At 32.5% G+C, this 14693-nt stretch overlaps 2 protein-coding genes across 3 annotated transcripts; both read right to left on the bottom strand.

Annotated features, from left to right (window-relative positions):
- Nucleotides 1-545: 545 nt before the first annotated feature.
- On the bottom strand, nt 546-878 carry LOC132272800 (uncharacterized). Its single transcript, XM_059773889.1, has one exon. It carries the CDS (start codon nt 876-878, stop codon nt 546-548), a length of 333 nt encoding a protein of 110 aa, XP_059629872.1.
- Nucleotides 879-8490: 7612 nt separating this feature from the next.
- LOC132274276 (NAC domain-containing protein 17-like) lies at nt 8491-13333 on the bottom strand. 2 transcript variants are annotated; one of them, XM_059775518.1, is made up of 3 exons: nt 12930-13333; nt 10139-11239; nt 8491-9787 (listed from the first exon to the last, which is right to left on the bottom strand). In XM_059775518.1, exons 1-3 carry the CDS (start codon nt 13114-13116, stop codon nt 9345-9347), a joined length of 1731 nt encoding a protein of 576 aa, XP_059631501.1. In that variant the 5' UTR covers nt 13117-13333; the 3' UTR covers nt 8491-9344. The 2 variants fall into 2 exon arrangements, with proteins under 2 accessions (XP_059631501.1, XP_059631500.1); XM_059775517.1 differs by having other exon boundaries at nt 8493-9787; nt 10115-11239; nt 12930-13332.
- Nucleotides 13334-14693: the final 1360 nt, after the last annotated feature.

Below are 14693 nucleotides of genomic sequence, written 5' to 3'. Positions count from 1 at the left end.
AAACTCAATAAAAGGTAAATAATGACCACTTGAAATTGCCAATATAAGTGACCATTTGTATTGCATATATATATATATATATATATATATATATATATATATATATATATATATAAAGATGCAATAAATTTTCCCTCTCAATTTGGAAAGAATAGTTCTACACTTCAAATATTTTCCTACCCATTTCTTCTCTATTTTCAGTCTATTTATAAACTGTTACAGATCTTCTAGAAGCTTCCTAACTAATTCCTTGCATTGGGCTGATCGCCTGGGCCCTTCTTGGTCATGGGCTCAATTTCTTCTTTCTAGAGTCAGGCTTCCAACCTGAATTCCCAGTCTTGGGCTAAACTAATGAAGACTCGAAGAAATTTTCCCTCTCAATTTAGAAAGAATAGTTCTACGCTTCAAATATTTTCCTACCCATTTCCCCTCTATTTTCAGTCTATTTATAAACTGTTACAGATCTTCTAGAAGCTTCCTAACTAACTCCTTGCATTGGGCTGATCGCCTGGGCCCTTCTTGGTTATGGGCTCAATTTCTTCTTTCTAGAGTCGGGCTTCCAAAATCCATACCAAAATCACATGCTTGCCCTGAATGTCAATCTTCAAATCACATGAAATCCTGGGATCCCCATTGGATTCTGTTCCAAAGCCGTACGATTCGGCTCGAACGAAATCAACAGTAATTGGCAACTTGATCTTCCTGACGAGGTCCGCCAGGAATATAAATGCACCGGTGGCGACTCCGACGACGACCGGAGCCGAAGAAGAGACTGTGTCACTGAAGTCTTGGGTAATCTGAGAGGCCAATTCAGAAACTCGCTGAGAGAGTTCTTCCTCGTTCCACAGAATTCTCTCTATGTCGTTGTTCAAAGCCATAGAGAGAGAGAGAGTCGAGAGAAATGAGGGTTCAGGGGCGCCTTAAACCCTAACGGAACGCAGGATGTTGAGAGTGTGAAATGGAACTTACAAAAAATCAATTTCTCGGAGGAAATATGCAGAATATTTACAAGCGTACGATATATTTTTTTATCTTAATTTTAATTTTTATTTTTATTCGGGATCTAATAACCACTAATTCTCGAAGATTTGGAAGGTCAGGTGACTCAGGTTAGGCCTTTTCACTCAGACCGTATAAATTGCTGCAGCAGGGCAGCAAAACCCGACTCTGGGGACATAAATCCAAAGTGGTTCGCGTACAATATGTTTGTTGCTATGTTGATAATTTTGATTTTTTACTTATAAAAAAAATTAAATGTTTTTAATTCTTTAAAAATACCGTAATACCAATAGAAGTCTTCATTTTTTTTTTTTTTTTTTTTTACGTTTTTATTATTATTATTATTTGTTAATGTGATAATCATTGAAATAAATATTTTAAATAATTGAAGTCACCTTTTGAAATAAAATAATTTTTATATTGATTTGTTGCAGTGAATTGCCACCTCTATTGTTGAGGATTGTCTAACACACTTATATATATATTTTAAAAGAAAATAATTTTTATATTAATTTGTTGCCGTGAATTGTCTTTTCTACTGTTGAGGATTGTCAAACACACTCGTATATATTATTTGAAAGAAAATAAAAGGACAAAAATAATAACCAAAATAACCGTCCTTTACTAAATGTCTTCTCCTCTATATATTCTTCTCCTCTTTTGCTTTCTCTCTAAATGCTTCCAGTTTTTGACACTAATAGAAGCATCAAAGACTGGGTATATTATTAGCATTAGCATTAGCATCAAATTTTCTTTAAAAAATCTCGCATTGTTCATCTTTTTGCGAACTTTGGATTCACCAATGTTCTCATTCCTTTTCTACAATATAAATAAATAAGAAAAAAATTCTAAAAAAATCAAACATTTGAAGTTCAATCTAGACGAATACTTGTAAAAATGTTAGAATTAAGTTGTCAACTAGAAGAATAAGGGTCGAGTTGTTGTAAAGAACAATAGTGGAATGAGCTCATATAATCAAAGCATAATCCGTCATCGTGGTGGTGGTGAATAAGGGTGAGTTAAGTTCAAGGGCGGAGGGAGGGGTGGGCGAAGGTGGGCTTCAGCCCACCCCAAAATTTTTTTTTTTTTTTTTTAACTATACTACTTTCAGCCCAGCCCAAAAAAAAAAAAGAATTTAGCCAACCTAAAATTAGCCCAATCTTAAATTAGTCCACCCCAATCAGCAATTCTGGATCCGCCCTTGGTTAAGTTGGTATATTAATAAAATATGATTTTATGATTCTATGTTTTAGTGTACATGATTTGTTTTCCACATATATATATTTTTTTCTAAATTTGGATACTATTTATTCATTTTGTAGAATCTTGGACCAAACTTGTGTAAAAGCTGCAAGAAAATTGTAAAAATATATATAATTCATAATCCTTGTACTTCTGCTCCGTTAATATATATATATATTTCCCTTCTTATAGAGATTACATATTTTGTTTTATAAAAAAAAATCAATAAACACACTTAAATATAATATCAAGTTATATATGTAATACAATAATTTGTACACTAACAATATTTTGTTTAGACCCTCAATTTTTTAAATTTAAACTCAAATACTAATTTATTTTATTATTACATTACTTTTGTGTTTATGTGCAATTGTGCATGCATGGCAGGCTTCATTAAGCTCAGTCCAAATAACTAAAATTCTAACTTATGAGTGCAATTAATTGTCACATTCTTCGAAATAAACTTGAAGATCTCTTAAAACATGACATGATTTCTAATATTGATGGGACACAATTATTGATGGGATAAGCTTTACCAAAAGAAACACAAAAGGCAATTGAAATATTAGATTTTATAAAAATACTAGTTTATTGTTTTCTAAATGTTTGGATTGCATATAGAGTATAATTGAATATTTCAATTACAATTGCTGGGAAGATTTTCATAGTTAAGTTAACAAAAAAAATTACATATATAGACTTGTGTTGCCCAGGGCCAGCCCTGGCCCAAGGCGGTCGCCTAGGGCCTCAGAATTTTGGGGGCCTCAAATTTTATAAGCCCATGTATGACGCGCTATAAAAGAAAAAAAATAAAAAAATAAAAAAAAAATTGTAACTAAATGCATCAAATCATTTAAGGGGCCTTAAATTTTATAAGTCCATGAATGTTGGGCAACAAAAAAAAAAAAATTATAACCAAAATGCAACAAATAAGGGACCTCAAGAATGACGGGCCACTAAAAAAAAAAAAAAAAAAAATTATAACCAAACCGTATCAATTGAAACTCGCCTCCAAATTTAGGGCCATCAAAATGGAGCAAGAATGATATGCCAACCTCCAAATGCAGCAAGAATGATGGGCCATTGAAAAATAAAATAAAATAGGGCAACTGCAACAACAATCAAATTTAGGGCAAATTTAGGACAATTATTAATTAACCTCACCTCCCAAGTCTCAAGCTTACTCCCTCTCTCTTTACTCTGCAACCAACGGCAACAATCAGAAGACAGAAGCTTTTTCAGTCTCTCTTAAGTGTGAGCTCTCTCTTAGTCTCTCTCTGTTCTTTTTTTTCCGGGTTCATAACTCTGCATCTGCATCATCGATCCCTATCAACACACTCAATTAATGGCAACAACACTATAAGTTTTCTTTTCTACATCTAAGTTCTAACTCTAATTCAAGTGTTCTAGTAGTTATTTTGATGAACTTAAATTAAATCTTAAACCAAAAAATTATTTTGATGAACTTAAATCTATATCAATTGTTCTTATGGAAATAATGGAATTATTGTTTGACAAATGAATTTGTTAGTTAAGGACTTATCATTTAGACTTCTCATGAGGTATTTTTATTTTTCTGTAAATCATATGATTGCATATTGAGCCATTGAGATTGATATTTTCTTTCAGCAAAGTATTTTTTTTTTTAAGTTCAGTTTTATATTGATTGTGAAGATTTTTGACAATTATATCTACAATAAAATTTAAATCTGGGTAAGAAAAATAAAAAAAAGAATTGATTGAATCTCAAAATGGCGCTATTCATAAGTTTTTTAGGAACAATGCACAAACTAAGAGTTTAGTTGAAGTATTGAAGATTTGGTGAAGGAAGAACATAGGAATGAAGAAAATCTTAATGAACATGGAGATTTAATGAATGAAGATAGGAAAGAGAATCAAAATGAAGAACGTGTGAATGAACTTTAAGACTTGGCAAATGAAGAATATATGAATGAGAATGATAATCTTTCTTTGAACATTAATCATCCAGGAAATTGGAAAGATATTGATAAAAAAAAAAAAATGAGAGATTTATTAGTTGAAAGAGATCATCCAAGATATGCTAAATTTGAAAATTTTTCTAAAAATTCAAAAAATAGACATTTCTCTTCTACATATGACATTCGACACTTGTCAAACGGTGAAAAGCATGATAGAAGATGGCTAATCTATTCGAGTTCTTTTGACAGAGTCTATTACTTTTGTTATAAGTTGTTTAAATGTGATGAACAAAAAACTCATATGGCAAATGAAGGATTGAGTGACTAGAAAAATCTATGGGATAAACTTAAAAGTCACGAGACTAGTCGTGAACACATTGTTAACATGGGGAATTGGATTGAATTAGAAATCAGATTACAAAAAAAATGCAACAAACGATAAATGTGTAGAAGAAAAAATCAACAAAGATAGAGAACATTGGAGGCAAGTATTATTGAGATTGAATGGATTGACTATCTTGTCTATTGAAAAAGATATGTTGGAGAAAGTTGATTTGATTGATAATTTTGCAGCTCAAAATGCAAGATGATCACATTTACTTTAATGAAAATTTCGCACTTTCATAAATAAAAAAAATTGCGCGTGTGAAACTTATGTATAGGAGCCTCACATTTAAAGTTCGCCTAGGGCCTCTCAAGAATTTTTCAATCTCAGGGCCGACCCTGGTGTTGCCCATGATTTGCACCAAAATCCTCAATTTAAAAAGAATTTCTCTATAATATATCCCAATTACAATTGTCGAGGTGTCATAAGAAATTGAATGAATTGACTATGATCTGTATTGAAAAATACAGAGTATATGTTAAAGAAATTTGATTGGAACACTTTAATTAATAATTTTACAGCCCAAAATGCAAGACGATCACATTTACTTTGATATAAAGTTGAATTTTTATTTTTGTGATTAAATTGTGTTTAAAATATTTTCTTTTTGTGATTAAGTTGTGTTTTAAATGTAAGACCCTTCAAATGTCTCATTTTAATGAAAATTTCGCACTTTTGAAAATTTTTTACACAATTTTGAGAATGGACCGGTCTTGCTTATGATTTGACCTCTATTATTTGCAATAATTTATTTCTTGTAATTGAGGAGGAAGATCTCATAAAAAGGTTTAAAACTGAGTCTAATTTTCATTCCAAACATAAACATGCAGCATTTAAGGTTTTTTTTTTTTTTAATCTTCTTCGTCTTCTTTTTCACAGTGACAATGTATTAGGCTTGTTGTGATGGGAGTGACACTAGGGGTGTAACTTGGGCTTTCCCTGCCCAGCCCAATCCAAACCCAACCTCAACCTGATTTTGGGTTGGGCCAACCCGATCTAATCCAAGCATGGGCTTCAACCTGTGAGACCCAATCCGAATTTTCACGGGTCAGGTTATATACAGGTCAACCCGTGTTTTCTTCCTTTTTTATTTATTTTTTATTTTTTTCTTGTTCATAACAACAAGGCCTATTTTTTTTTTCCCCCTCTTTTTCCATATTTGATTTTTTTTTTTTAAATATCATTGCAAAGGCACAATATGTATGTATTACTGATTTTTTTTTAGTATTGAAAAGGTAGTGTATTACTTACCATTAAAATCTTATAAAAACATAATAAGATGACATAAGTACAAAAAAAAAAAAAAAAAAAAAAAAAAAACCCCAAATCTAAATATTTTTCAGATTGGGCAGCTTAATCTCTCTCTCTCTCTCTCTCCTACATTTATTGCACATATTCACCACAATTGATTCTTAAAAATAAAAATTATTGCTTAGTCTTAACCGTCAATTTGAGTTTTACAAATAGTTGACCAAATTAATTTTTTTTTTTTTTTAGGCAGCAGCATGTGGTGGTGGGAGTTTTTTTTTTGGGAGTTGCCCAAAGAACTGTTAGTTACGGTTTTATGCCCAAAAAAAATAAAAATAAAAAGGGCTCAAAATAGGGTTGGATAGGTAGGGATTGGGTTAGAATAGTTCAAACCCGAGGCTAACCCGAATTGGGCCCAGGTTGAGAATTTTCAACCCAATCCCAACCCAAGCTTCTAAAAATGCAGGCCCAACCAAAAATATTTGGGTTGGGCTGGGATAACCTCATAACCCGCTTAACTTGCAGCACTAAATTGCTATAAGTTTGTAAGTAGAAAGATAGCTAAATCTAGACAACAAAAATAAATGATTGTTATAAAAACAGTTAATTAACTATTGACAATGTATTAGGCTAGCAAATTAGGGAGGGAGTTTTGAATACCAACGTACCCGCTAAGTGAGTTAGGTACTCTACCAATTAGATTACTTGACAATGGTTAGAGTTAATTAACAATATAGCACCTTGCTGAGACAATATAATAAATTTATAAAAAAAAATAATCGACGACTGACACAAAAAATATTGCATTGCTCATTTTTTTGTGAACTTTGGATTCACCAGTCTTCTCATTCCTTCCCTACAATAATACATAAATATATAAGAAAAAAATAAATCAAACATTTGAAGTTCGATCTAGGCGAATGCTTGTAAAAATATTAGAATTAAGTTGCCAACTAGAAGAACAAGCATCGAGTTGTTGTAAAGAGCAAGAGTGAAAATTTTCTATTGCAATTTTCTGGATCCGCCCCTTGGTTGCTCTATTTATGTCCAAAGTATCCAATTTAGGTTTTATGTTTGTATAAAAAAAATAGAGCATGCTTGCTCCTTTTGACAAAAATAAAAAAAAATACTTAAACGTAACATTAGAATAATTAAATTACAAGTCCGTTCAAAAGTTCGAAGCATTTGTGGTCCCTCTATGGTCTTATGTATAAAATTGGTTCTTTGTTTGAAGACTATCATAAAAATAAATTAAAAAGATACTGTTGTTGTTGAATAATGGTGAGTTAAGTTGGTGTATTAATAGAATACTACGATTTTATAATTCTATGCTTTAGTGTACATGATTTGTTTTCCAAATATATATTTTTTAAGCTCAGTCCAAACAATTAAAATTTTAATTTATGAATGCAATTAATTGTCACATTCTCTGAAATAAACTTGAAGATCTCTTAAAAAAAATTCATATTAATGGGACATAATTATTTTCAGAATTACAAGTCTTAAGATAAGTTTTACGGCAATTGAATTATTAGTTTTTTATAAAAATACTAGTTTATTGTTTTATAAATGTTTGGATTGTATACAGAGTATTATTGAATATCCCAATTATCATAATTAAGTTAACAAATCTTACCTGCTGTCAACGATGTCACAAGAGATTGAATGAATTGACTATGATCTGTATTGAAAAATATATGCTGAAAAAGTTGATTTGAACACTTTAATCAATAATTTTGTAGCCCAAAATGAAATACGGTCACATTTACTTTGATACGATGTTTAATTTTTATTTTTGTGATTTAAGTTGTGTTTTAAATATTTTCTTTCTGTGATTAAGTTATTTTTCAATTTTGTGATTAAGTTGTGTTTTAAATGTAAGACCCTTCAAATGTTTCATTTTAATGAAAACTTCACACTCTTGTAAATTTTTTATGCATAAGGCTACGTTTGGTGTGCAGGAATGGAATGGAATGAAATGTTCATTCCAACCATTTAGTTGTTTGGTGTGCAGGAATGAAATGAAAATTCATTCCAGGGAACGAAAATCCATTCCATTTGTAAACCTATGGAATGGCCATTCCATTCCATAGCAAGATAAAATATTTTTGTAATATTTCCAATAAGCCCTTAATCACATTCCAATAAGGCAAAAATATTTTGCATTCACCAAAAATCTTTCACATTCCATTTTTCATGTTTATCGACTTTTTTATTAGACGTGGTAAAAGTCTTTCATCTTCCCTCTCTTCTGAATATACCCAGAACAGGATTTTTAACTAAATTGCAAATATTAATTTCTTTGTTTATTTATTTTTGATAAGTATGTATTAAATCTCTTTTATCTTCTGAGTATATGACTTTATTATTTTTATTATATATATATATATATATATATATATATATATATATATTTTTTTTTGTATCTTTGTGTTGAAACATTTATGTAATCATCTGGAACCAAAAGTGGACTTGCTTAACTTTTGGATCCTTAGTCAAGTTCATCGTTTGGACGATCGGAGAACCTTGCTCGATAAGAATTTTATCAAAATTAGAATTTTCAAGAAATCTACAATAAAAAAATTTAAAAATAAAATAAAAAAGGGATATAAAGAATATATATGTATTCTTTATTCGTTCCTTCCAGCAAGTTCTCGTTATTTTTAGCCTTTATATCAACTTCTTAGGTTAAATATTCAATCATGGTGAGTTGGTTTAGTTATAATTTTTTTATTTTTCTTTCCTCCAATGAAAAGGGCATTTTTGAGAAAAGGTATTCCCTTCCCAATTTAATGATATTCAACCAAACAATAAAATGGTAATAATCATTCTATTTCATAACGATTCACCGTATCACACCAAACATTAGAATGGTAATACTCATTCCATTCCAATCTCATTTTCATTTCATTCTAAGTTTCATTTCATTTCATTAATGCACATCCAAGTTTCATTTCATTTCATTCATGCACACCAACGTAGCACAAGGGTCTTACATTTGAAAATTTGCTCAAAATTTTGGGAATGGACCGGCCTTGCTTATGATTTGACCTCTATTATTTGCAATAATTTCTTTCTTTAAATTAAGGAGGAAGATCTCATAAAATGGTTTAGAACTCAGTCTAATTATCATTCCAAACATAAACATGTAGCATTTAAGGTGTTTTTTTTTTTTTTTTAAATCTTCTTCGTCTTCTTTTTTTATAGTGACAAAGTATTAGGCTCGTTGTAATGGGAAGGGTGTAATTTGGGCCTGCCTAGCCCAACCCAAACCCAAACTCAAACCCAAACCCAAACCCAAACCCCCATTTTTTTTTATTTTTTTAATAACAACCAGGCCTAATTTTTTTTCTTTCCCCTCTTTTTCCATATTTGAATTTATTAAAAAAATATCACTGCAAAGGCAAAATATGTATGTATTACTGATATATTTTAGTATTAAAAAGACTGTATTACTTACCATTGAAATCTTATAAAAACATAATAATATGACATAAGTACAATAAAAATAAATTTAAAGAAAAAATTCAAAATAGGCTTTGCCCATAAACCCAACAACAGACAAAAAAATTATAAAATGAATAAATTGAATTGAATAAGAAATGAATCTTCCAAAGACAGTTTACAGATCCTATCATCCACAATATAGCACACACCACTCTAAGAACAGAAAAACACAAAAAATTACAATTATATTTGCCTGATCTTATTACAGTTGCAGTGGAGTTACCTGCAGCAACATTTGTGTTCCCTGCGTCCATCCTCACCCTGCCAAAGCTAGACATTCGCTCAAAAGCCCTGTTCACCAAGGCACTCTCTGATGTGAAAGCCGGAGTGGTGGGTATCAACTCCACAAATGACCATAGAGCAGAAGAGAACCACGTAACTGTACCATCATCCTCCTTGCCACTTTCATTTTGATTTGTACTAGTAGGAAGATTTCCAGAATTACCAGCAGCACATACCACACCTAAACATCACCAGAAACTTCCTGACATTAGCTATAATTTACACCTGAGAGTTATTAGCAGAAGAGCTCTTGAAGCTTGGTTCAAAAGTTCCCTTCTCCCACTGGGGCAAAAGGGCTTTCACCATCTGGATGATGACATGGTCTACCAAAAAACCATCCATCTGGTCAAGAGCTCTATGCAGTCAGATAACAGATTCTTAAAACAATAACTCGAAAAAAAGAAAAGAAAAAACATCATAGCTTCATAAAGGCCTCGTAAACTACAACCACAGTAGTAACAAATAGCATATTACAGCCATCAAAATTAAAACCTGTAGAAACATTCACCTGAAGCTGGTTCAGGAACAGTACCGTGATTTGATGCTGCTGGTGTAATTATGCTGTGATTTGCATCATTCGAACAGGACTCAAACTGGAAATCCAGGGGATTTACCATCCCATCCTCTAGATTATTAAAATATGACTGTGGCCCTTGGTTTATGTCATGAAGAAACATGGCTGCGTCCAGGTAGAGGTCATCAACCTCACTCAATTTCTCCACGTCACCCAATCCATCGAACTCAGAAAACTGCAAGTTCTCAATGTCCTGAACAGCAGCTACGGGACCAACAAGATCATCCATTTCAAAAAGATCATCCATTTCAATTAAATCTTCAATGAAATCATCCTCAGTTGCATGAGGTCCCTGTTCACAAACATTCACAGCAGATGTGACCTCAAGTGTCTCATGTATTTGTACATTAGGGATGGCAGACCGAGTCAAGTCAAAGCTTGACTGCAAATCATACTGCTGGCTGTTTGGGTGGGTCACTATGCTCTGTCCAAGACTATTGGCATCCCTAAAGGATGGATCCACCAATGGATCCACCACAGCGAGTAGTTGGGCCAAAGAAGGTTCATCCGTAATTCGGTTAACGAACTCCTCGAGATCCCTTAAAGCAGACTTCACTTGACCATTAGCACTGATGTTACCAGTTTCATCCTCTCGGACTGGTGCCATAGAGGTGGAAGCAACATCATTGACCTGCATCACAGAATTTTCCTGGAGATTGTGATCACCATTTGAGCATTCATCATCAGCCCAATCCTCTTCCTTAAAGGGAGCACCGTACTCTTCGCCGTTTTTTGGTCCAGGTCCACTCTTCTTGAAGACTTTATACAATGCAAAATAATCCTGTGCAGATTGGCATTTCTTGAGCTCCTCTTCGTCCATGGTATATTCATGCATTACCCAATCTGTGCGTTCACCACTAGGTGCACGACCTTTGTAGAAAACCAGAGTCTTCTTCACCCCAACGGAACGAGAATTGCATCTAACGGCACGGTCCTTTCCAGTTGTTTTCCAGTACCCATGTCTGGTTGCCCTATTTGATCTTGCTCCGTTAGGGTATTTTCTATCTCTAGGGCTGAAAAAAAACCATTGTCTGTCCCCAGTCTTTAATTTGGATTGTTCTGCATTCCAAAATTTTGCAAAATTCAGTTCATTCTCAAATTCAACAAAATGAAATAAACAGTACCACTAACAAGTAGCAATTAGAACAGGTGCATAGTCTAGGTTATATTATGCACAAACTGTGAAGTCATCCAAAATTTTAAAAGTTATTAGAGAAGAACAAAATATAATTACAAAAACAAGTATTTACACACTATGAATCTTAAATATGAAGCTGAATTAGAACAATAATGGGAAAATTTGATGAAAGAGTGGTTTTTACCTACACTACGTTAATTAAACAAGTACCCAAGAACACTGAATTAAACCCAAAGTTCAACATAACAAAGACAAATGCTTGCATAAAGAACAACCCTTCACTTCAATCTAAACAAACTCTGAAAAACACATATAGATACCGGATATATTGATGATCATAATCGATATTCGAGTGTCTTTGACGACGATATACACCTTACTACAAATGTGACGCCGGAAAGCAGCAGTGTGAATAAAAGGAAGCAGTTAAGCACTTAATTTTTGGCACTTTAGCCTTTTGCAAACAGTTTATACAAAGTAGAAAGTACAGAATGAAGGATCATATCCATTTTAGACCAACAAATTTTGAAGTACTGCTGATTATCAACAGACGTAGCATCCTATAACGAATTATATCCCGGTGGCTTAATGAAGAATAACCGACTTCCCTACTTTTCATATTTATATATATACACTGAACAACACACAATCCGTAAGCAATCAGGTGAAAAATAATAGCCCAAACCCAGGGTCAAAATCTACAGGTCAGTAGGTTACGTCTTAAGCTGAAATCAAATGCAAAGAGTTACTCATGCCCCCGGACATGACAATGAATTCAAGCAACCTAAGCAAAACCCAATACAATGAAAAACATTAACATAATATGATCGTAAACTAGGAATGCAGGTACTAGGATGCCATGCGTTCCTCATTTCACTATTTCAGTCCTCCAACCCTCTTTAGATTTATCTGATTCTCACATTCCCATTAAAATGGGAGTAGCATAAGAAGAGGCAAAGTTAGTGAAAATATAAAAGAGAATTTTGAGCAAAATTGTGACTTGGCTATTGCTAAAACCACACATTAACCCATGATAGAATTGTAAGAATACATATATGTTGTGTTCAAATAATTACATATTGCATACATATAATTATGTTATATTTTTCAGACAAAATGGGTTTGTTTTGCTAAATGGGAAAACACCAACTGCACCCCTATCGGACTAAGAAGCCTCCTCAGATGCGGTCTAACAAGTAATGATGCATAACAGAATCACCTTCCCAAACAAACAAAAGGATTTTCAATGATTATCACAAAATCAGAATTTAAATAGAGCACAAGGCACGACTACTTACTGGATGTATTGAAGATCATAATCAATATTTGAAATATACAATTGACCACCCAAATAGAAAAAACAACGATAATTCAAGAAAACAAGGCATACCCTAATATCATTCCAACAGAACCCGATGAGTCAAGAAAATAAAATCACACCCAATACGAAAAAACAGCGACAATTCAACAAAACAAGACATATCTGTGAATCATGTTAACCGATAAGTCAAGAAAATAAAATCACACCCAAATAGAAAGTACGATCAAACAACGCATAAAGAGGGAAGAAACCATGAAATAGATAGATATATAGAGAGATCAGATAGATACCTGGTAGTTCCTCTGGGTCCCATTTGTAGACATCGGTCTCTGCGATGATGTCGAGCTTGAGCCGCAGGCGACAGATCCTCCTCTTGAGATAATACAGGACGAGTTCCTCGTCAGTAGGATGGAATCGGAACCCCGGTGGCCAGGCATCACCGTCTCCCCCACACACAGACGAATTCAAGGTCTTCATGTCCTTCAGACGATCTAAGCCGAATCAAAACAACGAACGATTAGACGAACCTAGATACGAATGAACCGTATCTAAAACAATTAGAGTTCAGAATGAATCGTAGGGTTTAGATACGAATGATAGGGTTTAGATTGAAACCTAGGTTCTGGGTTTTTTAGAGAGAGAGAGAGAGAGAGAAATAGCGTATACAGTAAGTCGATATTTTTAGGGACTTTTACAGTTAAGTGGTCTTAGGGCAAGTGTATTACCCGTGGGCCGTAGCCGTAGCCAAACAAAAGTAGTTTGCATATTTACAAATACATGAACCAAGTTTTATTTTAGCTTTTTATTAATTTGAATTTATATTTTTACCCTTAAAAATTTACTTTTTGCATAATTTATCTAAAGAATAACTTATTCAAGTCTTAGAATTTTGTCGAACAGCACTTAGAAACTGCTACATAGCGCTAGAATTAGGAGACATAATACGCAGTCTACAAAGAATAATTGAAGAACTTAGATTTAGAATTATATTAATACAAAATATTTTAGAAGCTAGACGGCAACAATTTTAGTTTATGAATAGACTTGACTTTAATAATTTAGATACTTCTATAAAACGATTAGGAGAAAATTTAGATTATATTAAAGAACAAGTAGTACAGAATTCTAGTCCAAATAATTTAGATAACAAGATAATATTGGTCGCCATTAAAAATATTAATAGTGATATCAAAAATATTACCGGAAATCAAAAAATAATCATAGACTATTTAAAATCCCTTAAAACCGATATCTAAAGGTTGTTACAATAATTTTATGAGCACCAGTAGTCCTGATTATTTAACCGCGTTAGCTGAACTTTACAAAATTGATAAAGAACCCATAGGATTTACAAGCTTTAAAACAGACGTACAATCAACTAATATACATATTAAACAAAATAACTTTTTAATCCAGTTATTACTTCAGTTATCTGATAAAATAAATAAACTTGAAGAGAAATTAGAAGTGATACAAGAAAGTATTCCCAAAGAATCTTCTAAAGAATTATCTGAATTATCAGAAAAGATAAAAGAAATAAAATTGTCAGACAATAACCAGTCCTCTCCTCCAACAGCCAAGCGTGTAAATTTATTACAACCTCAACCTCATAAGCAAATACCACAATGGCCATTATCCTTAGAAAAGCCAAAGAAATAATGAGAGTAGAAGATTTATATGATAATGAACATGATGCTAAAAAATATATAGAATAAGGAATGAAGAAGGTAAAAAATAAAGTTAATCTTTATTCTAATAATTTATTCGATTTTCAGAGTAAGATATATAATCATTTTAGCCAAAGAAAAATAAGTGCAGTTAACAATCAAGTTATTTTAGACCTTATAACACCCGAAGCATGCCAAGAATTAAATGATAATAATTTAGAACTTATGCATTTAGGCGTCATAATAATAGGATTAGTGGGATTAAACAGAGCAGAAATCGGAACTAGAGCACTTGCTTATATTTATGATGATCGATGGAATAACCATCAACAAGCACAAATAGTCAGCGCCGAAATAGACTTAGCCGACAATGCCACAATAGTAGGA

This window comes from Cornus florida, unplaced genomic scaffold (genome assembly GCF_030987335.1).
Source record: "Cornus florida cultivar Cherokee Brave unplaced genomic scaffold, ASM3098733v1 CherokeeBrave_3.0.0_Hap2_Chr09, whole genome shotgun sequence".
Taxonomy (NCBI): Eukaryota; Viridiplantae; Streptophyta; class Magnoliopsida; order Cornales; family Cornaceae; genus Cornus; species Cornus florida.
This window is presented reverse-complemented; position numbering and strand designations above follow the sequence as displayed.